The sequence below is a fragment of the Ctenocephalides felis genome, unplaced genomic scaffold (genome assembly GCF_003426905.1).
Source record: "Ctenocephalides felis isolate EL2017-DRISC unplaced genomic scaffold, ASM342690v1 CF-g0.4_SCAFFOLD_01604, whole genome shotgun sequence".
NCBI classification, from domain to species: domain Eukaryota; kingdom Metazoa; phylum Arthropoda; class Insecta; order Siphonaptera; family Pulicidae; genus Ctenocephalides; species Ctenocephalides felis.
Genome location: NW_020537758.1, coordinates 1,187,226 through 1,212,612, shown reverse-complemented (window position 1 = coordinate 1,212,612; position 25,387 = coordinate 1,187,226). Strand labels below are relative to the sequence as shown.

Here is a 25,387-nt window from a genome sequence, read left to right as displayed (position 1 = left end):
CCCCAGCCAGGTCCTAATGAAAAGAATATCTGGGTTGCTGCATCTGCCCAACCTAAAAAATTAAATTAAATATATATATATATATATATATATATATATATGTACTAGCAAACCCGACGAACTCCGTTTCGCCACCAGATGGTTTCGTGAGAAGATGAAGAAAATTTTTTGTTTGTTTTATATTTGAAAAGGAATTTTTTTTTTTATTACACAACAGGAATGAATTTATTTCGATACAAAAATGAAGTGTTTTATAGTTGAACTTCTCTAAGTGAATAAAAGTAAATCCGCAAATTATCCGTTTCATGGAAGTGGTCTTTGGTAAACCACATTTTTTTTTTTTTTGGTCTGACGTTAACACAAACAAGCGGATGGATTTCCAACTCGTGAACAGGAAACGTATAACTGCCCATGTGAAAAACAATGATTTTCTAAATAATCTATTTGAAATTTATCCCGCAAACAATAAGCGATTGGCCTTGAGACTTGTTATTGCGAACTGGAAATTGCAATCGTTTGAAGTCAAACGGAAGACCAATCGGAATCATTGGTATGTCACCAAATCGCCAGCAATTTTTGATTAAATGATGAAATTCAGTGCGTGTACATCATTATTCTTTGCGGCAAGAATTGCTCGTTGACTTAACAAGCATAATTCTGATAATTCTCACTAATGTCATTACTCGAATTTTTAATTACAGTTTGTGAAGTTCCTGGAATTTGCATTGAGGCACGATGCCATGCACCACTAATTTTCTTAGCTATTAACCTTGCGGAGCCCGAGACCTTTCCGACGAATGCAAAATTGTCGAAATCGGTTCGTGCGTTTTTGAGTTATATCGTCAGGAAGGAAAACCCGACTTATTTTTATATATATGTAGATATTCATAATTTGTATTTATCAAGTTTACCCTAAGTTCTAGTAGTTGTTCCCATTTTGGATTGATATAATAGTTGATTCCGTTCCATGCTCCTGGTAAAGTAACTCCACGGACAAAAAGTGAGAACAGCACCAGGTATGGAAAAAGTACTGTGAAATAAAACAACTTTGCCAACAGTGCTGATACCTTTCCTGATGCATAAGTATACTACAACCCAACTGATTGTACTTGTTATCAACAAAGGCCAGACTATTGTTCCTTGTTCATGGATTCCAGATGAAATGTGCAGAATCTCATTGCTAAAATACAAAAAAACATCATACACCAAGTTTGAATTATTATTATTATTTATAACCCACTAAGTATTATACGTAATACTACGTAATTTTAGTGTAAGAAATATGTAATCTACATTATGTAATTCGATTACGTAATTTGCCTGCAAAAATATTACGTAAGATAAATTAGGATTTTATTAACTTCCCGTAAGGTAAGTTATTGTAATGTAAAAATGAAAATTTTACATTTCTCGACGTTTTGAAGGTTTCTGAACATTTTGGCATACCTCATTATCAGAAAAAATGGATGTGTGTGTGTATGTATGGATACAATTTTTCGGTCACGTTTTCGGGTGCACGGATCAACCGATTTGAATGATTAAAAAAACATTCGATTCCTATTGATAGGGAGATGTGCTGATTATTTTTGGCAAAGGCAGGTCCAGCCGTTACGGAGATACGGAGCAAAAAGTGCAAAAAATTCAAATCGAGTTTTAAATGATCTAAAAAACATTCAATTTGTAATGATTGGGAGAAGAGGTGATTAGTTTTTGGCAAAGACAGGTCCCGCCATTTCGAAGATACAGAGCTAAATGTGCAAAAAATGGCAGTTTTTGAGTGAACTAAGCATCCGATTTGAATGATCTAAAAAAAATTCTGCTTGTATTGACAAAACAGTTGATTTTGAGGATAAAAAATTATTACATCTTTTTTTATTTTCCGTAAAATATTTTTGTAATTTTAGATTAAAAATTCAAAAAATTACGCAGGCTAAGCACAGTCTAAGCGCCACTCTGGCACAAATGTTTACCCAAGTGCGTTTAGACTGTGACTATACGGGAGCAATCTTGTGTAAATTAGGCAACTATTTTTTTGAAATTGAATTCGAAATGAAATGACAATTGTTAATGTTCTGGAGATAAATTGATAAATAAAAAAGATAGCAAGAATGATGAAAGCTTCAGTATTTGTAATAATATATTTGAAAACGTTTAAATTTTCTCGAATATTTCATTACGGTACGGGAAGTTCCAGCAATTTGCCTTAAGTCACGATGCCATACACCACTAGTTACTTTATGGGTTTGCTAATGTTAAAATTGTGTACATACGCCGAAAAAATAATCATACCATATAAATGTGCTTTTTCTTTTATTCTACAGATAGTATATACACAGTAACCGTGTGGGCTTAAAAACGAACCCACTGCCTGCCTATAAAAAAGAGCCCACCCATCTAAAAATTAGCTTCCGACGCCACTGTATATATATATGTGTGTGTGTATGTATGTGTGTGTACATACATATATATTACATATGTATGTATACGCATTTCTAAGTTTATGAATTAGTGTGCTCATATCTACGCATATGTGTGTATGCAGTGGCGTCGGAAGCAAATTTTTTATGGGTGGGCTCGTTTTGTTTTTTTTTTTGATAGACTGTATGCATTTATGAATGTGTGTAAAAAAGTGCGTCTTAACGCCATTTTTTTTTCAAAAACTACGTAATAATTACGAAATATTTTCGTAATCCATATTACGTAATCCACATTATTTAAAATAGGCGAAATTATTACACATTTTTGCATTAATCTTACGTAAAAATGACGTGAGTATGTAACTTTTCTTACGTAAAATTACATAAACATTACGGATTTTGGCTTACTGAAAAAATTGTTCAGCTGGTGTCTGTAAATTTGTTGCTCTCCAAGTAGTGTTTTTAGAAAACCTTGTAGTACCTAACTGAAACAAAATAAAAACGGTACAGTAACAATTGGCGATTGCAAGAAATCTGTACAAACCTTGGAACACCTTTCATCATTCCATTTTTGGTTACAATCAACCCAAGGAAGTTTCTTCGCCATACTATAGTACAAAAATAGTAGAGGATAGGCCAAGATTACATTGTAGTAGATGGTACAAATCAAATTGACCATAACCATGCAGTACCTAAAACCAGAAAAAATAAAATAAACTCTGTATGGTGTTTAGGGGTTCCAAATTCCTTTACCCCATTCCTTTAAACAAAGGCGATATTTTGAACATGGTGATGCACCCAGTTCCTGAAAACTGTCCTATGCAAAGTTCCATGAAGAACAGGGGAAGTCCACATAATGGTAACATGAGAAAATAAGGTACCAAGAAGGCTCCTGGAAAAACACAAAGCCAATATTTTTTCAGCAAGTTTGTCTCATGAAATTTCTACAAACCTCCTCCATTTCTGTAGCAAAGGTAGGGAAATCTCCAGACATTTCCTATTCCTACGGCGTATCCTAGACAGGATAATATGAATTCGGTTTTGTTTGCCCAGTTGCCCCTGGAGGAGGCCACACTCTCCGCATCCTAGGATAAAGGATAAAGGATAAATTTTCAGGTAACACAGGAATTATTTAAAACCAAGATTTTTTAGTAGTCACTTAAATGATTTGGTAAATTCAACTATCTATTTTTTTGGTATCTATTTTTTCCTCAAACTTTATATTACCGTAGACAGAGCTGTAGAACTCATGAGGTAGTTGTCCAATTAACATCACATTAATAATTTTAATAAAAAACTAAATAAAAAATCTTATAAATAAATATTTACAAAAATAAAATCTGACGTTTTGCATTTGTCAAAAAACGTGTTTAAAAAACGAGAAAAACATGTTGAAAAATAAATAAATAAAGTCGATAATAAACAAAATTTTATATATAAAAAAATTATAAACAAATTATAATTAATTAAACTATTTTTAAAATTATTTTATCAAAAATATTACTGAAAGTTGATTGAAAAAGTGTAAAATTATCAACTGATTTGTTTTATTAAATTATTTCAAAAATTTAAATTTATTTTAAATAATTTAGAAAATTAACTTTTCTTAAACTAAATTTTAAAGTATAAAAAATTTTCATAAACAGTCGAATATAAATAGAGTCACATTTATTACTTCTATGATTTTTTCATATTAATTAGACAAAGATTTTACCTAAAAAAATATATAGTTTGCACAAAAATGTATTGTTATAGTGTTTGGAAATCACTGCTTTAATAACTAAAATTGTTAAGTAAAAAATAAATTTATACATATAAATTTAGTATTTTCAAACAGAAACCACATATTTTACTCAAAACAACGAACATTTTGTACCAAATTTTTATGACGAAGGTTGTAAATCACTGCTCTAATATAATAATTATACTTTTTACGATATTTCAGATTTATAAATTTTATTTATTTACTTCACATTACTTTTTTTCCTTTAGGCATTTCCTAGACCTCCTTCGAGTTGAAATCTCGTAATCCAACTGGTTAAAAAAATTCATTCTGCTCGTTTTATTAAATAATTTGAATACATAATTTTTTCAATTTACGAGAATTAAACCACTTGTTATTAAATCAGAACCGCAACACACGAGTCTTTTGTTGGATGGGCCCCATTATAATCAAATTATTCAATATTAATAATCTGATGTCAAATTGTGCAACTGGTGACCTAATTTAAAAGAAGGTCTGTAGAAATTATTAGTAGCAAGATAAATAATGTATTGTTATAGAAATTGGATTACTATCTAGGTGTAAGTGGCGTTATCTTTCGAATAATCAAATGGTTTTTAAATTTTTAGAACCGGTTCAGCCATTTTTGAAGTCGATGAAATGTCAAAAATTTGGCTCACGTACACACACAACACATACTTCTAAATTTGGCCCCAAACTATTCAGAATGACTTGAAACGTCGAAAAAACATAAAATTGGCAAATCAGAGAAAAACATAATCTCTTTCGGGAAGTTAAAAGTATCAATTTATATAATAAATCAAATATCAAAAACTTACTGACAAAATGGCGCCCTGCCGAAGCTCAACTTTAACACTTCTTTAAAAACATGTTTTTTTCAGATATAAAGTTTTCCAGATTTATAATTCCACTTGCAGTGTGTAAAATGTATCCAAACGTACACGATTATTGTAAAATGTGTAAAACTACCATAAATCTATTATTAACAGAAATCATAATTTGAGTATAACAAACTTACACACAAAATGTCGTTTGCATAAACCCAACCGTGACAATACTGTTTTCGGGAATATAGAGTCCACCGGATTTTTAAAACCACTTGCAAATTATTGTAAATAAGTACACGTATGTAAAAGATTATTGTAAAACGTGTAGAAAAAAAAAATTGGTTTAAAACACTGCTTTTTATTAAATTCTGTACACCAAGAAAATTTAACTGACGTCCATGTTGCAATCTCACAGGACATTAGCCAGAAGTTGGTGTTGCATGATGATACCAAATAGATTTGTTGGACAAAACAAAAATATAAATAAATAATTAATTACACAAAATTATTTGTGAAAAGTTTTAAAAACAATTTTGGTATAAATATTTTAGTTATAGTATTATTTGTCGCTATTAATTAATTAAAAATTATTTTGTTTTAATATTAATTTCTTGGTATGTTGGTACATCCGAAGGAACTTCACGTTGTTGCATTTTGCAATTACAAATGTCTTCGCGTACTTCTACTTTCAAACATTGTATTTTATTTTAATTTCCATCATTTTAACAAAGTGCTGTATATCTATTCCAATTCTGCTCTGTTTTATAATTCAAAACCCACACATTTAAAATCAAAATCGATACACTCGGCGTCCATGTAGTCGTCGAGCCGCCTCAGAAATTGCGAAATGAGTCACTCAGAACAAAAACTGGCAGACGCACACATCGCGCCCGCAGAATTTCTCTTTATTTAAAAAAACATCGAAAAAAATGTCATTTATCCAAATGACACATCTGGAACAAAATCTAAACTATTGTGCTTGTTGTATAATAAAACCGTTCAGAGTTTGTTAATGGTAAATAGTAAGTTTATGATTATGTGTACGTTTATAACCTATGACTTATAATGACATTTGTATGTAAAATTTTTATGTTTATTATTTTTTGAATTTAAAGTGTTTTTTGTTTGGTTTTCAATATTTTCGTGTGTTTTCTTTTAGTGTGGCGTAGTGTTCTAGGATTTAGTGACCTTGGTTATGGATTTTTTTTTGATTCGATAAAATATAAGAGGTATGGTGCACATTTATTAAATATGTCAAAAATGGCATTTAGTACATACAATTTTATGCATTAATTTCTCTATTTTTTACTAAAATTAAACTTGTAACTATTTTTTCATGTTCAAACATTTTGATTTTTGCTCGCAATTTTATACGATTTACAAGTTTGACAATTTTTTTCGTCATGATTTTGTTCTAAAAGTTGGAAGTCGTTAAATGCAGTTATGTAGAGAATTTTGTAAGATTTTCATATATGTAAAAGAAAATTTATGTGCTTATACAAATTTTTGCACAATTTAAACAAAAAACGTACAAACATTTTAGTCGCAAAGTTACACAATTTTAAAGTTTGACGATTTTTTACTTCATGATTTTGTTCCAAAAGTTGAAAATTGGTAAATTCAGTTATATAGAGAATTTTACAGGCTTTTCATTTATGCAAAGTAAATTTATGTGCTTAAACAAGTTTTTGCACAATTTAAACAACAGTCAAAAAACGTACAAACATTTTGTTTGCAAAGTTACACAATTTTAAAGTTTGACGATTTTTTTCGTCATGATTTTATCCCAAAAGTTGAAAATCGTTAAATTCATTTATGTAGAGAATTTTATAAGCTTTTCATATATGTAAAATAAAATTTGTGTGCTTAAACAAGTTTTTGCACAATTTAAACAACAGTCAAAAACGTACAAATATTTTGTTCGCAAAGTTATACGAATTTAAAGTTTGACGATTTTTTTCGTCATGATTTTATCCCAAAAGTTGAAAATCGTTAAATTCATTTATGTAGAGAATTTTATAAGCTTTTCATATATGTAAAATAAAATTTGTGTGCTTAAACAAGTTTTTGCACAATTTAAGCAACAGTCAAAAACGTACAAATATTTTGTTCGCAAAGTTATACGAATTTAAAGTTTGACGATTTTTTTCGTCATGATTTTATCCCAAAAGTTGAAAATCGTTAAATTCATTTATGTAGAGAATTTTATAAGCTTTTCATATATGTAAAATAAAATTTATGTACTTAAACAAGTTTCTGTACAATTTAAACAAATGTTAAAAATTGCAAACATTTTATACTGAAGTTTGTACTTTTCAATGGGTTGATTATTTTCTTGACCTTTATTCAAAAAGTAAATTCATCAAATCATATAATTGAATTGTTTTGCAAATCCTTTAAAATTTTGCTCAGATATTCACATTTGTGTCCAAATTAATAATTAATAAATAAGTATACTAATTTATATTTATATTTCCTTTACCAGAAAAAGGGTTTTCCCCGAATTGGTTTATTAATTGGCACCAGTAGTGATGCATCAGGAGGATGGCGACCAATATCGATGACAATTTGGACTCGATGCCCGATTGGCAATATGCCAGATTGGGCATATCACTCCTTCTCAACAATCAGGCCGAAAGGGCCGAGAGGATGTTCCAGAAAAGGCCAGATAGTACGCAAGTTAAGGCCGCCAATGGATTTCTCTTGTTCATGGTAAGAGGGTAAATGTTTACTGAACATCGGGGTAGTTAAATATCTTGTGTTCTTTATGACTTTAAAGGCTTCTCTAGAATTCCTAAATGTTTTAGGAATTTTTAAGCAACTATGGCTAATTTGTCTCAATAGCTATTTCTGGTATAGAATACTTGAGGGCTTCTCTAGATCATGGGAAATGTTTTAGGGAATTTTAAACAACAAAGGCCAATTTGTCTTCAAATGTTTTCTGAACTTGTTTATCATGTTTTACCAACTGGTGACTAACCTTAGATATCCTCAAGTACTTTTTTTACACGAGGTTTTCAAAAAGGCTTTTACCTAATAGCTATTTCTGGTGTGGAAGGGCTTCTCTAGAACTTGGTAAATGTTTTGGGGATTTTTAAGCAACTATGGCCAATTTGTCTTAATAGCTATTTCTGGTGTAGAATGCTTAAGGGCTTCTCTAGATTTTCTAAATGTTTTAGGGAATTTTAAACAACAATGGCCAATTTGTCTTCAAATGTGTTCTGAACTTGTTTATCATGTTTTACCAACTGGTGACTAACTTTAGATATCCTTTTTCATATCAGGCTTCCAAAAAGGCTTTTTTCTAATAGCTATTTCTGGTGTAGAATACATAAGGGCTTCTCTAGAACTTGGTAAAGGTTTTAGGGATTTTTAAGCAACTTTGGCCAATTTGTCTCAATAGCTATTTCTGATGTAGAATACTTAAGGGCTTCTCTAGAACTTGGTAAATGTTTTAGAAATTTTTAAGTAACTATGGCCAATTTGTCTCAATAGCTATTTCTGGTGTAGAATACTTAAGGGTTTCTCTAGATCTTGGGAAATGTTTTGGGAATTTTTAAGCAACTATGGCCAATTTATCTCAATGGCTATTTCTGGTGTAGAATACTTAAGGGCTTCTCTAGAACTTGGTAAATTTTTCAGGGATTTTTAAGCAACTATGGCCAATTTTTTTCAATAGCTATTTCTGGTGTAGAATACTTAAGGGCTTCTCTAGAACTTGGGAAATGTTTTAGGGTTTTTTAAGCAACTATGGCCAATTTATCTCAATGGCTATTTCTGGTGTAGAATACTTAAGGGCTTCTCTAGAACTTGGTAAATGTTTTAGGGATTTTTAAGCAACTTTGGCCAATTTGTCTCATTAGCTATTTCTGGTGTAGAATACTTAAGGGCTTCTCTAGATCTAAGGAAATATTTTAGGAATTTTCAAGCAACTATGGCCAATTTGTCTCAAAAGCTATTTCTGGTGTAGAATGCTTAAGGGCTTCTCCAGATCTTGGCAAATGTTTTGGGAATTTTTAAGCAACTATGGCCAATTTATCTCAATGGCTATTTCTGGTGTAGAATACTTAAGGGCTTCTCTAGATCTAAGGAAATATTTTAGGAATTTTAAACAACAAAGGCCAATTTGTCTTCAAATGTTTTCTGAACTTGTTTATCATGTTTTACCAAATGGTGACTAACTTTAGATATCCTTTTTCATATCAGGCTTCCAAAAAGGCTTTTTTCTAATAGCTATTTCTGGTGTAGAATACTTAAGGGCTTCTCTAGATCTTGGGAAATGTTTTGGGAATTTTTAAGCAACTATGGCCAATTTATCTCAATGGCTATTTCTGGTGTAGAATACTTAAGGGCTTCTCTAGAACTTGGTAAATTTTTCAGGGATTTTTAAGCAACTATGGCCAATTTTTTTCAATAGCTATTTCTGGTGTAGAATACTTAAGGGCTTCTCTAGAACTTGGGAAATGTTTTAGGGTTTTTTAAGCAACTATGGCCAATTTATCTCAATGGCTATTTCTGGTGTAGAATACTTAAGGGCTTCTCTAGAACTTGGTAAATGTTTTAGGGATTTTTAAGCAACTATGGCCAATTTATCTCAATGGCTATTTCTGGTGTAGAATACTTAAGGGCTTCTCTAGATCTAAGGAAATATTTTAGGAATTTTGAAGCAACTATGGCCAATTTGTCTCAAAAGCTATTTCTGGTGTAGAATGCTTACGGGCTTCTCCAGATCTTGGCAAATGTTTTGGGAATTTTTAAGCAACTATGGCCAATTTATCTCAATGGCTATTTCTGGTGTAGAATACTTAAGGGCATCTCTAGATCTAAGGAAATATTTTAGGAATTTTAAACAACAAAGGCCAATTTGTCTTCAAATGTTTTCTGAACTTGTTTATCATGTTTTACCAACTGGTGACTAACCTTAGATATCCTCAAGTACTTTTTTTACACCAGGCTTTCAAAATGGCTTTTACCTAATAGCTATTTCTGGTGTGGATTACATAAGGGCTTTTCTAGAACTTGGGAAATGTTTTAGGAATCTTTAAGCGACTATGGCCAATTTGTCTCAATAGCTATTTCTGGTGTAGAATACTTAAGGGCTTCTCTAGATCATAGGAAATATTTTAGGAATTTTCAAGCAACTAAGGCCAATTTGTCTCAATAGTTATTTGTGGTGTAGAATACTTAAGGGCTTCTCTAGATCTAGGGAAATGTTTTAGGAATTTTTAAGCAACTATGGCCAATTTGTCTTAATTGCTATTTCTGGTGTAGAATACTTAAGGGCTTCTCTAGATCATAGGAAATATTTTAGGAATTTTCAAGCAACTAAGGCCAATTTGTCTCAATAGTTATTTGTGGAGTAGAATACATAAGGGCTTCTCTAGAACTTGGAAAATGTTTTAGGGAATTTTAAACAACAATAGCCAATTTCTCTTCAAATGTTTTCTGAACTTGTTTATTATGTTTTACCAAATGGTGACTAACTTTAGATATCCTTTTTCATATCAGGCTTCCAAAAAGGCTTTTTTCTAATAGCTATTTCTGGTGTAGAATACTTAAGGGCTTCTCTAGAACTTGGTAAATGTTTTAGGAATTTTTAAGCAACTATGGCCAATTTATCTCAATGGCTATTTCTGGTGTAGAATACTTAAGGGCTTCTCTTGATCTTGGGAAATGTTTTAGGAATTTTTAAGCAACTATGGCCAATTTGTCTTAATAGCTATTTCTGGTGTAGAATACTTAAGGGCTTCTCTAGATCATGGGAAATGTTTTGGGAATTTTTAAGCAACTATGGCCAATTTATCTCAATGGCTATTTCTGGTGTAGAATACTTAAGGGCTTTTCTAGAACTTGGTAAATGTTTTAGGGATTTTTAAGCAACTATGGCCAATTTGTCTCAATAGCTATTTGTGGTGTAGAATACTTAAGGGCTTCTCTAGATCATAGGAAATGTTTTAGAAATTTTTAAGCAACTAAGGCCAATTTGTCTCAATAGCTATTTCTGGTGTAGAATACTTAAGGGCTTCTCTAGATCATAGGAAATATTTTAGGAATTTTCAAGCAACTAAGGCCAATTTGTCTCAATAGTTATTTGTGGAGTAGAATACATAAGGGCTTCTCTAGATCTTGGGAAATGTTTTAGGAATTTTTAAGTAACTATGGCCAACTTTTCTCAATATCTATTTCTGGTGTAGAATACTTAAGGGCTTCTCTAGATCATGAGAAATGTTTTAGGGATTTTTAAGCAACTATGGCCAATTTGTCTTAATAGCTATTTGTGGTGTAGAATACTTAAGGGCTTCTCTAGATCATGGGAAATGTTTTAGGGAATTTTAAACAACAAAGGCCAATTTGTCTTCAAATGTTTTCTGAACTTGTTTATCATGTTTTACCAACTGGTGACTAACCTTAGATATCCTCAAGTACTTTTTTTACACCAGGCTTTCAAAATGGCTTTTACCTAATAGCTATTTCTGGTGTGGATTACATAAGGGCTTTTCTAGAACTTGGGAAATGTTTTAGGAATCTTTAAGCGACTATGGCCAATTTGTCTCAATAGCTATTTCTGGTGTAGAATACTTAATGGCTTCTCTAGATCATAGGAAATTTTAGGAATTTTCAAGCAACTAAGGCCAATTTGTCTCAATAGTTATTTGGTGTAGAATACTTAAGGGCTTCTCTAGATCTAGGGAAATGTTTTAGGAATTTTTAAGCAACTATGGCCAATTTGTCTTAATTGCTATTTCTGGTGTAGAATACTTAAGGGCTTCTCTAGATCATAGGAAATATTTTAGGAATTTTCAAGCAACTAAGGCCAATTTGTCTCAATAGTTATTTGTGGAGTAGAATACATAAGGGCTTCTCTAGATCATGGGAAATGTTTTAGGGATTTTTAAGCAACTATGGCCAATTTGTCTCAATAGCTATTTCTGGTGTAGAATACTTAAGGGCTTCTCTAGAACTTGGTAAAGGTTTCAAGGATTTTTAAGCTGCTATGGCCAATTTTTCTCAATAGCTATTTCTGGTGTAGAATACTTAAGGGCTTCTCTAGAACTTGGGAAATGTTTTAGGGATTTTTGAGCAACTATGGCCAATTTTTCTCAATAGATATTTCTGGTGTAGAATACTTAAGGGCGGCTTCTCTAGAACTTGGTAAATGTTTTAGGGATTTTTGAGCAACTATGGCCAATTTTTCTCAATAGCTATCTGGTGTAGAATACTTATGGGCTTCTCTAGAACTTGGAAAATGTTTTAGGGAATTTTAAACAACAATAGCCAATTTGTCTTCAAATGTTTTCTGAACTTGTTTATTATGTTTTACCAAATGGTGACTAACTTTAGATATCCTTTTTCATATCAGGCTTCCAAAAAGGCTTTTTTCTAATAGCTATTTCTGGTGTAGAATACTTCTCTAGAACTTGGGAAATGTTTTAGGAATTTTTAAGCAACTATGCCCAATTTGTCTCATCAGCTATTTCTGGTGTAGAATACTTAAGGGCTTCTCTAGAACTTGGTAAATATTTTAGGAATTTTTAAGCAACTATGGCCAATTTGTCTCAATAGCTATCTGGTGTAGAATACTTAAGGGCTTCTCTAGATCTAGGGAAATGTTTCAAGAATTTTCAAGCAACTATGGCCAATTTGTCTTAATAGCTATTTCTGGTGTAGAATACTTAAGGGCTTCTCTAGATCATAGGAAATGTTTTAGAAATTTTTAAGCAACTATGGCCAATTTGTCTTAATAGCTATTTCTGGTGTAGAATACTTAAGGGCTTCTCTAGATCATGAGAAATGTTTTAGGGATTTTTAAGCAACTATGGCCAATTTGTCTCAATAGCTATTTGTGGTGTAGAATACTTAAGGGCTTCTCTAGATCATGGGAAATGTTTTAGGGATTTTTAAGCAACTATGGCCAATTTGTCTCAATAGCTATTTGTGGTGTAGAATACTTAAGGGCTTCTCTAGATCATAGGAAATGTTTTAGAAATTTTTAAGCAACTATGGCCAATTTGTCTCAATAGCTATTTCTGGTGTAGAATACTTAAGGGCTTCTCTAGAACTTGGTAAAGGTTTCAAGGATTTTTAAGCTGCTATGGCCAATTTTTCTCAATAGCTATTTCTGGTGTAGAATACTTAAGGGCTTCTCTAGAACTTGGGAAATGTTTTAGGGAATTTTAAACAACTATGGCCAATTTGTCTTCAAATGTTTTCTGAACTTGTTTATCATGTTTTAACTTGTGATTGATTTTAGATGCCCTTACATCATCAGGCTTCCAAAAAATTGATCACTATCAAATATATTTATAGATTTAAAAACTTGGGCAATGTTTTAGTTATTTTTAAACCAATTGTCTTCAAAGGTTGCCCAATTGATAATAAATTATTTTTATTGAATACTTTTTGTTCATCTGTCTACTTCCTAAATTAATAGAAAAATATGATCTGAAATTGTCAGTGCATTGTAATGCATTTGGTTTCATGATTTATAAGTATACCGGGTTGTTGTAGGATTTTGTTATGTTAGAAAAAATTTAAGATAAATTAATTATAAACATTTTTGGCGAATACATAATTCAGATAAATCGAATGCTTTAAAAGTTATGGACGATTTGCAATAGAGATGCTTTGAGCTTAATCGTAACGCTCCAGGATTTTAATTTGATATTCCATGTCGAGTTTTGAGTAAATCGTGTTGTCGTAGAACTTTCTGATGTTAGAAAAAAATTAAAATAATTTAATTATAAACATAATTATTAATATAATTATAAATAATTTGTCTCCTCACCGTTTATATTAAACCATTGGTCTAAGATTTGTGAATTTTAAAATAAAAAATGCACTTTTATTGACACTGTATGCTCTATTACTGTATTGCACTTAAATTTCTTAATTTACTTTTATTATCATTAATTAAATTTACAGTTTAAAAATTACAATTACTAATATGTTCCTCCCACATCAAATTTTTTTTACTGATCCCGAAATTTCTAGTATGTAGGTGTAAAATCCAGAGTCGATTTCTAAAATCTTGTTCAAGATTTTATTTGCGTCGTTAAGAAATTGTGTTTATACAATTTTGTTATTTCAGTGGTCGAATCGTAAAAATAGCTCGTTAATTTTTTAATTTGTTTGCCTTACTTGCTATAAACAACATTAGATTTTATGACAATTTGCGAAATCGTAAAATATCGTCTTGCTGGAAAACAGATGAGTATGTTTACAAATTTAAATACTTTACAGAATGAAATAAGTTTCATATTTAAGAAAATAGGTGTATAAGTTGAACACTTTAAGGATTTTCAAAAAAAAATTATTTTAAAATAGTAATTGGATTTATGGTGTACTATTTATAGTAAGGGAATTTTTAGGACGTCATTGTAGTGATAGAATTGCGATTATAGTATCGATTTATGTTGTTTGGCTTCAAAACTCTATTCTTAGAACTGAATTGTGAATTCTAGGACTGTAGTTTTCAAGGGCGACCTTCTATAATTATATATACATAATATTTTGTTTTTCCATTACCTTTAAAAAAAATCCATTAAAAAAATCATTCGCAAATGCATCTTTTGACTAAATTTTCTTCAAAATGTAGTATGGCAAGGTTAAAAAAAGTCTATGTTGTGTTTTAATATATTAATGTGTTCTGTTAGCATAGTTTTAAATTGGTTGGGATTTTTTCAATTATTTTTTTTGTCACTGAAGTTGTTTTATTAAGTTTTGGCTAGTTTTACCAATATAAATTGATTTGCAATCCAAACAAGTAATTAGACCAGATTTCTAAGACGTTCGAAATTTAAAGAAATTTTTGTTTTAGCAAAAATTTGGTTAGTGGTTGTGCTAAAATTGTAAGGACTACTCGGAGTCCTTATTTATAAAATAGTTTTTTTTTTTTCAAGCAAAATAGAATTCTTTATTGTATGGCAAACAATTGACACCAGAGTGGGTTCCTAAATCAGGTAAATTATTAAGGACAGTAGAATTGTTAGTTTTATTTAAGGGGTACGTACATCTTATTAGTTATAGTATTAATTTATCTTTTAAAACTTTGATGTTTTGAATTTCATTTTTAGTCTTTACTTGATGAAGGCTAGGATTATAGCCAAAACGTATGAGTTTTATAATAAATTTTTAAACAAATTTTTGTTTTTTATTATTATTATTTTTAACTTCTCGTAGGGTAGTTATAGTAATGGGTCGAAAATCGAAAATGAAAATTTTTGCATTTCTCGACGTTTTGAAGGTTTCTGAACATTTTGGCATGCCTCAGAAAAAATGGATGTGTGTGTGTGTATGGATACAATTTTTCGTCCACGTTTTCGGGCGCACGGATCAACCGATTTGAATGGTTTAAAAAACATTCGATCACTATTGATAAGAAGATGTGCTCATTAGTTTTTGGCAAAGGTACGTACAGCCGTTACGGAGATACGAAGCAAATAGTGCAGAAAATACAAATCGAGTTTTTGAGAGAACGGAGTATCGGATTTGAATGATTTAAAAAACATTAAATTTGTAATGTTTGGGAGAAGAAGTGATTAGTTTTTGGCAAAGACAGGCCCTGTCATTTCGAAGATACAGAGCTAAATGTGCAAAAAATTGCGGTTTTTGTGTGAACTAAGCGTCCGATTTGAATTATCTAACAAACTTTCTGCTGGTATTGACAAAACAATTGCTCTTGAGGATAAAAAATTATTGCATCTTTCTTTATTTTCTATAAAATATTTTTGTAATTTTGGATTAAAAATTCAAAAAATACCCGGGCTAAGCACAGTCTAAGCGCCACTATGGTACAAATGGTTACCCAAGTGCGTTTAAACTGTTCATGTACTGGTTATGTACACTTTTCGAACTCGAATTTTGTGAAAACTAATGAAAAATGTGAAAATGCCGCCAAGCTAAGCACAGTATAAGTGAAAATGTCGTACGGAATTATTTGCAAATGCGTTTTGACTGTGACAGCACTTTTTCAATTTTGTGTAAATTAGGCAACTATATTTTTGAAATGACGATTGTTAATGTTCTGGAGATAAATTGATTTATGATTTACATTTGATTTGCTCAGATATAACAAGATAGCAAAAATAATGAAAGTTACAGTATTTGTAATAATATATTTGAAAACGTTTAAAATTTCTCGAATATTTCATTACGGAACGGGAAGTTCCAGCAATTTACCTTAAGGCACGATGCCATACACCACCAGTATTGATTTTTATTGAGATTCATATTGATTAGGGTGGTCCTCAATATGGATGTTTTTGAATTTTCTTGCTCCTAGGAGCGCGAAAGTAAGTTTTAGCTCTTAATATTACTTTAAGACAGACCGCACGCCGACCAAAGTTTCTGTGGAAATAGCATATTCCATTTGTTTTTTAGAATTATATAACTCAGCCACAAGTGGATTAAAATTTTGAGTATAGCATTGTATTTGCTTCTCTTGATCATAAATAAAAAAATACAACAAAAATTTGATATATTTCATAAAATAAGTACAGTAGAATCCGATTAGTATGACGCCGGATATATTGCCAACCGCTTATTATGACGTAATTTTAAAGGCAGTTTGGTTTCCATATAAAATTTCTCAAAAAAACAGCTGTTTAGTCGGATATGTTGACCTCGCTTACATTGACATTTCGCTTATAATGACCCATTTTTGAAAAAAAATTTGGTCCAAGTATTGGCTATGTGCGAAGGCATGGAAGGGGAAGTCAAATCGACCGAAGCGTTCGTAGTGGCTAACTTGAAGCACTAGAAGGGGCTATTATAAACAAAATTTTAAACAAAAACACATAAAATATTTATTTACTTCAAAATTTAAATAAGATAATTTAAAATGAGCCACCATATCTGTTGTGTAGTGGGTTGTAGAAATACCAGCAGAAAAAGTGACTGCAAATTCTATACATTTTGTACAGCTAAGTGGAAAGAAAATCAACGGGAAAAGTGGATCGCAGCGGTTAGAAGAATAAAGTAAGTATCATAACCTTATTGTTATAAAAATACAATTCGGAGTATTATGAATAGTTGTAAAATTGTTATGTTTAGCAAAAAGAAAAATTATAAGTCAATAAATTGTTGTATTATCAAAATTTAATGCTTACTAAAAAAATGTTTTGTAAAACAATGTAATTAATACAAGCCTGAAATAATGAAAAATACATATTTATATATTGTATATTGATTATGTATAACTATTATTTATATATTAATTACATTTTATTATATAATAATTGTAATTTTATGATTAAAAGAAAAATAAAAGTTATCACATAGCGAAAAAATGTTTATTAACTTCCCGTAGGGTAAGTTATAGTAATCGCAAAAAAATCGAAAATGAAAATTTTTATATATCTTTACGTTTCAGAGGTTTCTGAACATTTTGGCATACCTTAGAAAAAATGGATGTATGTGTGTGTGTGTGTGTGTGTGTGTGTGTATGTGTGTGTGTATGTATGTATGTATGTACGTGTGTGTATGTATGTGCGGATACAAATTTTCGTCGACGATTTCGGGAACACGGGTCAACCGATTTGAATAATTCAAAAAACATTCGATTCGTATTGATAAGGAGACGTGCTGATTAGTTTTTGGCGAATGCAGGTCTAGCCGTTCCGAAGATACGGGGCAAAAAGTGCCGAAAACGGTAACTCAGTTTTTGAGAGAACGGAGCGTCCGATTTGAATAATTCAAAAAACATTTCACTTGTATTGACAAGATGAAGAATCGATAAAATTTTCATAAAGGTAGGTCTAGCGGTTTCGGAGATATGGAGGAAAAAGTAAAAAAAATGAGCCATTTGGCGGTCAAAAATGATCATTAGACATATGCACATCAAATTATCAGATATTTTATAGAGATTTTAACAATAAGTATGAATTTGGTTTACAGTCCTATGGGTTCCGTACCAATGCTTATGCGTTAGACAGCGACGCGGCGCTTACGCGCTTTATATTTTGTCCCTATGCAGTTAAAGCAGTACGATTGATTTGAAAAGAAAGTTCAGATCTTCCACAATATGTCAAAATAAAAAAAAATTTTTTTTCAAAAAAAAAAAAAAAAAAAAAAAAAAAATTAAAAAAAAATTTTTTAAAAAAAAAATTTTTTTTTCAAAAAATAGTAATTTTTTGTCCAATTTATAGTTTCTCAAAATCTTATTTTTTCAAAGTAATTTTTTTTTTCAAAAATGTTAATCGTTTTTAAAAAAATAATAATTTTTGGTACGGGAAGTTCCAGCAATTTGCCTCAAGGCACGATGCCTTAATTGCCTTAAGACAGAATTCCACTTACAGCTAGTTTTGCAAACAGTTTAATTAATACAATGCTGAAATAATGCGAAATTTATATTTGTAGTGTTGATGGATCACCGTGGGTTCCCAAGCCCTATGATCGCATTTGCAGTGAATCGGTCGAGGTATTGAGTCCTACCTACTTGTCAACAATATTTCCTTCAATTTACAAGTCTCGAAAAGTTAATGTAGTTTTTTTCCTGCAATTTTATTTGATGGGTCTTGTCTTTGATAATAATGTCTAAATTATGTCTTTATAATAGTGTCTAAGTCTTTAGTTTGACCAAAAAAATGAGTAAATTAATTTATTATTTACTTATTCTATTGATAAAATATTATTTATCATTATTATATTATTTTTATTAAGAACTATTCCGAGATTATGACATAAGCTTTGAGGCACTTAACCTTAAAATTATTTACTGCATTTCTTTATTTAATTAATGATTATACTTAACTATGTTTTAAGTACGTTGAAGTAAATTTAATAATTTCAATAAACATTCAGCGTTCACATTATTACTGTATCTTGTTTATTATTATTTATAACAATTATTTAATATCTTTTTTCTTTAACAAACATGTAAAACCCATGAAAAACACACACTGATAGCCCCAATCAGTTTATATTTATTACGGCGCTGCAGTCACGCTCGGAGCGAATAATGACCGACATGATTTTACACCTCCGATAACATAGAGTTCATGTTTTTCATTGCACATTGTTATGGTATGGCACCACTGTGAACTACCCTTGTGTGTCAGGTCGCTACATACCTTCAGGTCTCTATGTTGCACGAGATTCGCGCTATGGAAACTTTGGCAACTTCCGGCATGGACGACCTCGTGCAAAAAATAAGTAGGCTCATTCTTGGTGTTCGAAATTTGGAAGCGATAACATCTGCTATAATTTACTGAATTAGTAAAGTTCTATATTTTTTACTATTTTTACCCAGTAATTAAAATTCAAACGAAAATTACAGATTTCTTACATTAAAAAATGCATTGTTATGTCATATTTTTAATTAAATTTGTCAATTTGTTTATATGTGTCATTTTTTACCTTAATTTTTGTATTAAATTACCGAAATTAATAACATATTCGCCAAAAATTGTTTTTTTTTTCAGTACGCTTAGTATGACGACCGCTTAGTATGACCATTTTTCGCCGTCCCTTGAATGTCATACTAAGCGGATTCTACTAGTATTTACTTAGGAAGAAGAACCAAGAAGCTTTGATATATAATATTTGATCTGTTTCTTTTCCAGAATGCTCTCATGTCCTTCGAAGAAGAAAAACTCCAGCTGGCCCTGAACGAACTCAAGGAAACAGAAAAGCAATGCGCAAACGAATCCTTCAAAAGTCAATCAAGTAAATTATGAAACTTTATTAGTATTCTTATTACAATTATTATTGCTGATGCCAATTTTGATCTAGGCGGAGGTTGGTTCAAATCGGTGAAAGATCGCCTGCTGCCAACTAGCGATCGTCGACAATCAAATGGGCGGAAATCGATAGCAGAATTGCAAAAGTTGGTATATAGAAAAAAATAATAATATTTATTACTAGATGACCCGACAGACGTTCCTGTACCCATGTCTACAATTTTTTAATATAATATACTAATATTTACCGTTTACCTAAAAATAATAATTATTGTTTTTTAAATTACTCTCCACACTATATTTTAAATTGAAGGCTTGTAAACGGTATAACATAACCCTAACCATAACATAACACTGGTCCTTAATGTTGGATTAAATTAATTTAATTTTATATTATTTAAGATATCCAAAATTGGATCTTAAACTTCTCCTAATCGATATCGTGAGGGCCGAATTGTATGTATTCATCTTTACTTTCTCATTTGTTATTATAAAGTGAAAATTTTACGAATTTTAAAAATATTGTGGTAAGATTAGTAAAAGATGCAAAGAAATTTTATATTGAAAAAAAAACTATATTGAAAATTTAATATCCGAATCTTGTGTTGGCGCCCCCTAAGACATTAAAGGTAGGACCGGCCCTGATTAATACTTAATTTCATATTTTAAGTGAATTAATTTGTCATATCCTGTTCATATGTGTATCATTCAATCTGCTATACATATACTGTATTTTATATTATTTTAATTTCTGGCACATCTCAGCTGCTTTTTGGCAATAATAATATAGACATTTCAGTTTTCTTATTCATAATCATAAATTTATTATACATATTCTAATATTGTCTAGGTTCATAAGTAAATTGAAATTTTTGGCAGATGATAGTTTTCATTTGTTTTCAATGCAAACAATGACATGTCGGTTTTTGCAATTTTTTCTGTTTATTTCTACAATATTGCCTATACATACCAGTACTTTATAATCACATACATCCTAGAAAATTTCCTTAACAAACTTCAGAAAGATTTATCGAAATCCGAATAATCGTCAAGGAGGAATATAGTTCCTACTGGAATATAGATCCTACAATGAGTGCTTGTAATTTAATATGAACTTTATATAATAGCAATAAAGCTCAAATTGATTCTACGTTTTAGTTAGAAAAAGTTTGTATGAGAAAAAGAAAAGGGCTGTTTTGGGGGTTTTCCGGCAATTATTCGCTTTTTTCTCGCCGTAGGAACAATCCTTGGACTTGAACGAACATTTAAAAAAAATAATTGGCTAAATTGGTCCAGACGTTGTTGAGTTATGCGCTTACCAATACATTTTGCGATTCATTTTAATATATAAGATGTGCTTGGAAAATAATTTTATGGGATCCTGAATCGACATTCCTGATTTCTTTTATTTTTCAGGGAGCGTTCCGACGAACTAGAACGGCGCGTGATTAGCGCCGATTGTCAACTTTGTAGTTCTCTGTTGACTTTACTTCAACAAGACCTGGCTGGTTATATGAAAGGTGCCTGGGCTCTCAGAAGAGCCTGGAAGGCTTACAGATCAGCACACTCTCAGATCCTAAGACTGTACCGGGAAGCATTCCGGGACGAAGGCGGACCAAGCGATAATCTACTTGATCCGGGTAAGTCCGGTTAACAATACAAAGTCCATCCTCATGTTGAATGTATAATGTAGTTTCTATTCTCTAGTCAGTCCCGTCAATCCGTCCTGGGAACCGACAACACCAGTGACTCCAGGAGGCACTATGGCTTTCACACCGATTGTCGAAAATATGTTGCCACTAAATATTTCGACTCCAAATGGCGAACATGAACAGTCTACAAAGGAACATAACCACAGACGTGCGTCTGTTGCCTCAAATGCATCATCTTCTTCATCAGCTGATAGTTTTGCTAGTTGCGAAGACATTTCTGTTAATAAAACGGATTTAAAGAGTAAAGTAAAAGATGCCGTCACCAGACAGTTGGGACCTTTATCTGATGATCCGACTACTGTTATCACGCCCAACCCGGATAATGTAGTTATTAAATATGAATCCGATAATGTAAAGAGTAAAGAGAAGACTAAAGAACCATTGAAGTTGAGAGATAGTTGTGAAATAGCTCAGGACGAGATGCGTGCCAATGTATCAGTCGCCCCCGAAAATGATATGGAAACAAAAAAAATACCTATTCGCGATAGAGACGAAATGAGGTTATCATTCTCCGATCCCGATCCGGTCCCCGGCACTAATCCTGCTTCCGGAAGCGACATGGACGACGTCCAGGAAGAGTTCGGTAATAATGGGTACATACAAAAATCAACTCAGAGAGTAATCTCAAATTCTAGCGACTCTGAACGACCAAGCACCTTACAATGGGATAGTAGAACCAACCAAAGATCTGATGGCGCATTGAGGTGGGCCTCAGATCATAACATCACTAGGCATAATAAATCTGTGGATTTTGTGGCAAGTCCCCTTCAGAAGTCTTTGAAATTTCACGGCACTGACCAGCAGAGGGTGCTGGACGAGGCTGGCAGGGGCGCGGCCTCGACTAAGAAGTAAGAAGATGACAAACAAAACTGACTATTGAACAGTAGACGATGCTGAATTGACCTATTACCTGCTCCAATAATATTATAAACAACTTTCCATCAACAAATTTAATACTAGTCAATATCTAATAGCATTTTTTTTTCAGGTTGCCGATAGATCCTGAAAATCTAGCACGTTTGATGTCAGCGGTAAGCTTTGGTTATGGAGTTTTCCAATTGGCTGTGAGTCTTTTACCTCCAAGTCTTCTGCGTGTTGTCCATTTCCTTGGTTTTGAAGGAGATCGTGGTGCGGGTCTCACCAGTCTTGCATTCGCTAGACAAGGAACTGATATGCGTGCTCCTTTAGCAACGTAAGGATAAAGAAATTATTGTTATTAGACATCTATCAAGTGCATCAATTGTTGAACAGATTAGCTCTTCTCTGGTACCACACCATAGTAAGACCTTTTTTTGCTATTGACGGTTCTGCTGGAGTTGGCGGATCAGAAGGTATGTCTTCAGAAATTGCAGAAGCAGGCAGATTGATTGCAGAGTCTAAAGAAGAATTCTCTGAAGCAGCTTTATTCTTGTATTTTGAAGGAAGAGTTGAACGTTTGAAGGTGCCCGAACATCCTTTAACTTATTAGTACATATATGAATTTTAATGTCTGTATATTTTCCAGTGTGATCTTCCTGCTGCAGTTTTGGCCTACGAGCGTTCTGCAAGAGCTGCAGTGCAGCAGGAAATTCAGTTGTTATGTCTCCACGAGATCGGGTGGTGCAGATTGATGCAGCGTGATTTTTCTAGTGCTGCGAGGTGTTTTGAGGAACTGAGAGCGAGGAGTAGGTGGAGCAGGTTAGAGTATATAGAATGTTGTCTCAGGTTCGTTAGTTTTATTGTTTGTTTTTGGTGTGTGGTTTTGGCCTAAAACTAATCGATAAGCTTGGTGAGTCAGTAATAAATTAACTCAATAAGCCTGCAATACCAGTTATAGCACAGCATGTACAATTTTTATTTATATTTATTTAATATTATTAATTTATAATGTTGTTTTTTTTAATTTACAGTAATCATTAAAACTATTTGTGTAATATGCATGTTGTGCCTGATTTAGTAAAAGTACTTTTATTCATAAACCAATAAATTCATAATACAATTGTTTGGAAAATTAATTTATTTTAGATTTGTATTTATTTTTAAATTAATATTGTCTTTTAATATTTCAGGATATTCTACACATTTCTTTCGGCACTGTGCAGAGGTGCTTCTGGAAATGAATCAGATGCTCGTGGAATCAAAGCGGAAATACTCGACATTTTGTCGTCGAGCGACCACAAGGTATATGTGAGTGGCCGCCTTCCTTATTTATTATTTTTAAAATTAAAAACAAATCATGGCCATAGCCAGGACGAACAGTAATGAACCTGAAAAGGCTTCTCTTATTACTCAAAGTAATAAGTTTAGTAATTGTATTATTTTATATTTTAGTAGATATATTTAGGTATACAATATCAAAATTATTGCATTGTAGTAGTAACGTCGCGTCCATCAAAAATACTTTTATTAAATCTCTAAATTCTCATTGATTAAATTAAGGCAAAATGCGACCTACACCTAGTTGTGGTCCTATGCTATGCCCATGGTAAATAAAAATTTGTATGAAACCAAAATTCTTTTTTTTATCCATTATCGTTTATGATTAAAGGAGGCACAGGTGGAAAAGTACATTGGCAGAAGGGTTTTATGTTTTCCGGACCCGGAAGTTGCCACCGGATCGCAATCTGCGGCTCCGGATAAGGATCCGACCTTCTGGAGAATGTATTTGTACGAAATGCTCATTCTGTGGAACGCTTTGACCAGCTGCAGACCGGAGGAAATAGAAAGCATAATAATAGGTAAATTTGGTTAAAATTTTATTTTAATTAATATATTATATAATAATATAATTATATTATATTATATATATATATATATATATATATATATATATATATATATATATGATATATATTATTTAAAGCTCTCCACAGATCAAATTTTAGTGTAAGTTTTTATATTTAATTTTTTAGAGTGTCTGGAGGTGAAAAAGGAGCCAGCTCCTGGTCTATCATCCTTAATTCTGGGTGCTTGTCACGCCTATTTCTCCCGTTGGTCAGAAGCAGAAAAGTCCTATCGATTGGCAATAGAACAGAAATCCGCGAGGTCTTCGAGAAGGGGCTCCAAAAGCCAGGTTGGGAGCAGTGGGTCTCGCACTCCACCCCAACCGAGCTGCTTTGCTAAATGGGATGATCATATTGCAGCATTTGCAAAGTATGAACTGGCTGTGGTGCTCATGGTACAGGATTTGGAAACAGTAAGAGAAAGAATAATATATTGGATTTTTATATATTATAATATATAAAATATAATATATTACTATATCTTTTTATATTAGAATCGTGAAGAGGCCAAAAAGTGGTTACATGAGGCTCAACAGTACAAAGATTATGATTTTGAGAACAGGCTCAACGTCAGGATACATGCTGCCTTGAAAAGGGCCAATGAGGGACCCAATTGAAGACTAGAGGTTGCACCAGGTGTATTTAAATCAGGTACAAACTCCAGTACACTTATATAATACATACAAGAATTAAATTATGTTTTTTCCTTTAGGTAGTTACCACAATTGCCTATGCAAGGTTATAGATAAAACTATGCAATATAATAATGTTGAATATTAGCAAAAGTATTAATAGAAGATATAATATGCTGCTATATTAAAAGTGATTCTATATATAATTATAAATAAATATTGTTGAATTTGTTAAACGAAACTAATGCAAATGTATAAAAAATTAATTGGCTTAAAGCCATACTCAACGCTTTGTTGTAATACTCAAGGAGAAGGTAATACAAAATAATATATATTTGTTATTTATATATACATATATATATATATACATAAATATATAGAAATTTTATATTTCAAGAAATATAAAATCCGTCCTTCAATATTTTTCATCAGTTTTATTTAAATTTCTTTAATTAATCATTTTTCTTATATTTTTTTGTATTTTTATATTTGGTGAAAAATTGATTGAAATTCCACATGCATTCCAGTGTCCAATATTGATTGATTTATTGATTATTTTTGCGCAACTTGATAATTATACAGTATGAAATTTGAATTTCGCGCTTTCGGCTTTCA

At 31.7% G+C, this 25,387-nt stretch overlaps 2 protein-coding genes across 4 annotated transcripts; one reads left to right on the top strand and one right to left on the bottom strand.

Moving 5' to 3' along the window:
• Positions 1–5: 5 nt before the first annotated feature.
• Positions 6–3,668, bottom strand: LOC113372738 (sodium-dependent proline transporter-like; the record flags this gene model as incomplete). The annotated part of the gene is given in 8 exon segments (XM_026613084.1): positions 6–51; positions 910–1,040; positions 1,042–1,180; positions 2,826–2,848; positions 2,926–3,109; positions 3,171–3,309; positions 3,370–3,502; positions 3,645–3,668. Coding segments are annotated over 8 exon segments (819 nt in total), but the record flags the coding sequence as incomplete, so codon positions are not given.
• Positions 3,669–5,864: 2,196 nt separating this feature from the next.
• LOC113372479 (tetratricopeptide repeat protein 39C-like) lies at positions 5,865–25,078 on the top strand. Of its 3 annotated transcripts, none has more exons than XM_026612815.1 (15): positions 5,865–6,003; positions 6,148–6,217; positions 7,474–7,700; positions 19,550–19,652; positions 19,719–19,812; positions 21,083–21,306; positions 21,374–22,226; positions 22,367–22,570; positions 22,630–22,819; positions 22,883–23,055; positions 23,427–23,544; positions 23,906–24,095; positions 24,270–24,553; positions 24,635–24,791; positions 24,853–25,078. In XM_026612815.1, exons 3-14 carry the CDS (start codon positions 7,533–7,535, stop codon positions 24,755–24,757), a joined length of 2,724 nt encoding a protein of 907 aa, XP_026468600.1. In that variant the 5' UTR covers positions 5,865–6,003; positions 6,148–6,217; positions 7,474–7,532; the 3' UTR covers positions 24,758–24,791; positions 24,853–25,078. The 3 variants fall into 3 exon arrangements, with proteins under 3 accessions (XP_026468600.1, XP_026468599.1, XP_026468598.1); XM_026612814.1 differs by having other exon boundaries at positions 22,883–23,082; positions 23,427–23,538; XM_026612813.1 differs by having other exon boundaries at positions 22,883–23,082.
• The last annotated feature ends 309 nt before the right edge of the window (positions 25,079–25,387 follow it).

Excerpts from the sequence above, each read along its gene's own strand:
- LOC113372479 (XM_026612813.1), top strand. The coding sequence starts at position 7,533 with ATGGCGACCAATATCGATGACAATTTGGACTCGATGCCCGATTGGCAA. Across the intron at positions 7,701-19,549 it reads ATGGATTTCTCTTGTTCATG|AATGCTCTCATGTCCTTCGA; the intron begins GTAAGAGGGTAA and ends TTTCTTTTCCAG. Across the intron at positions 24,554-24,634 it reads TGGTACAGGATTTGGAAACA|AATCGTGAAGAGGCCAAAAA; the intron begins GTAAGAGAAAGA and ends TTTTTATATTAG.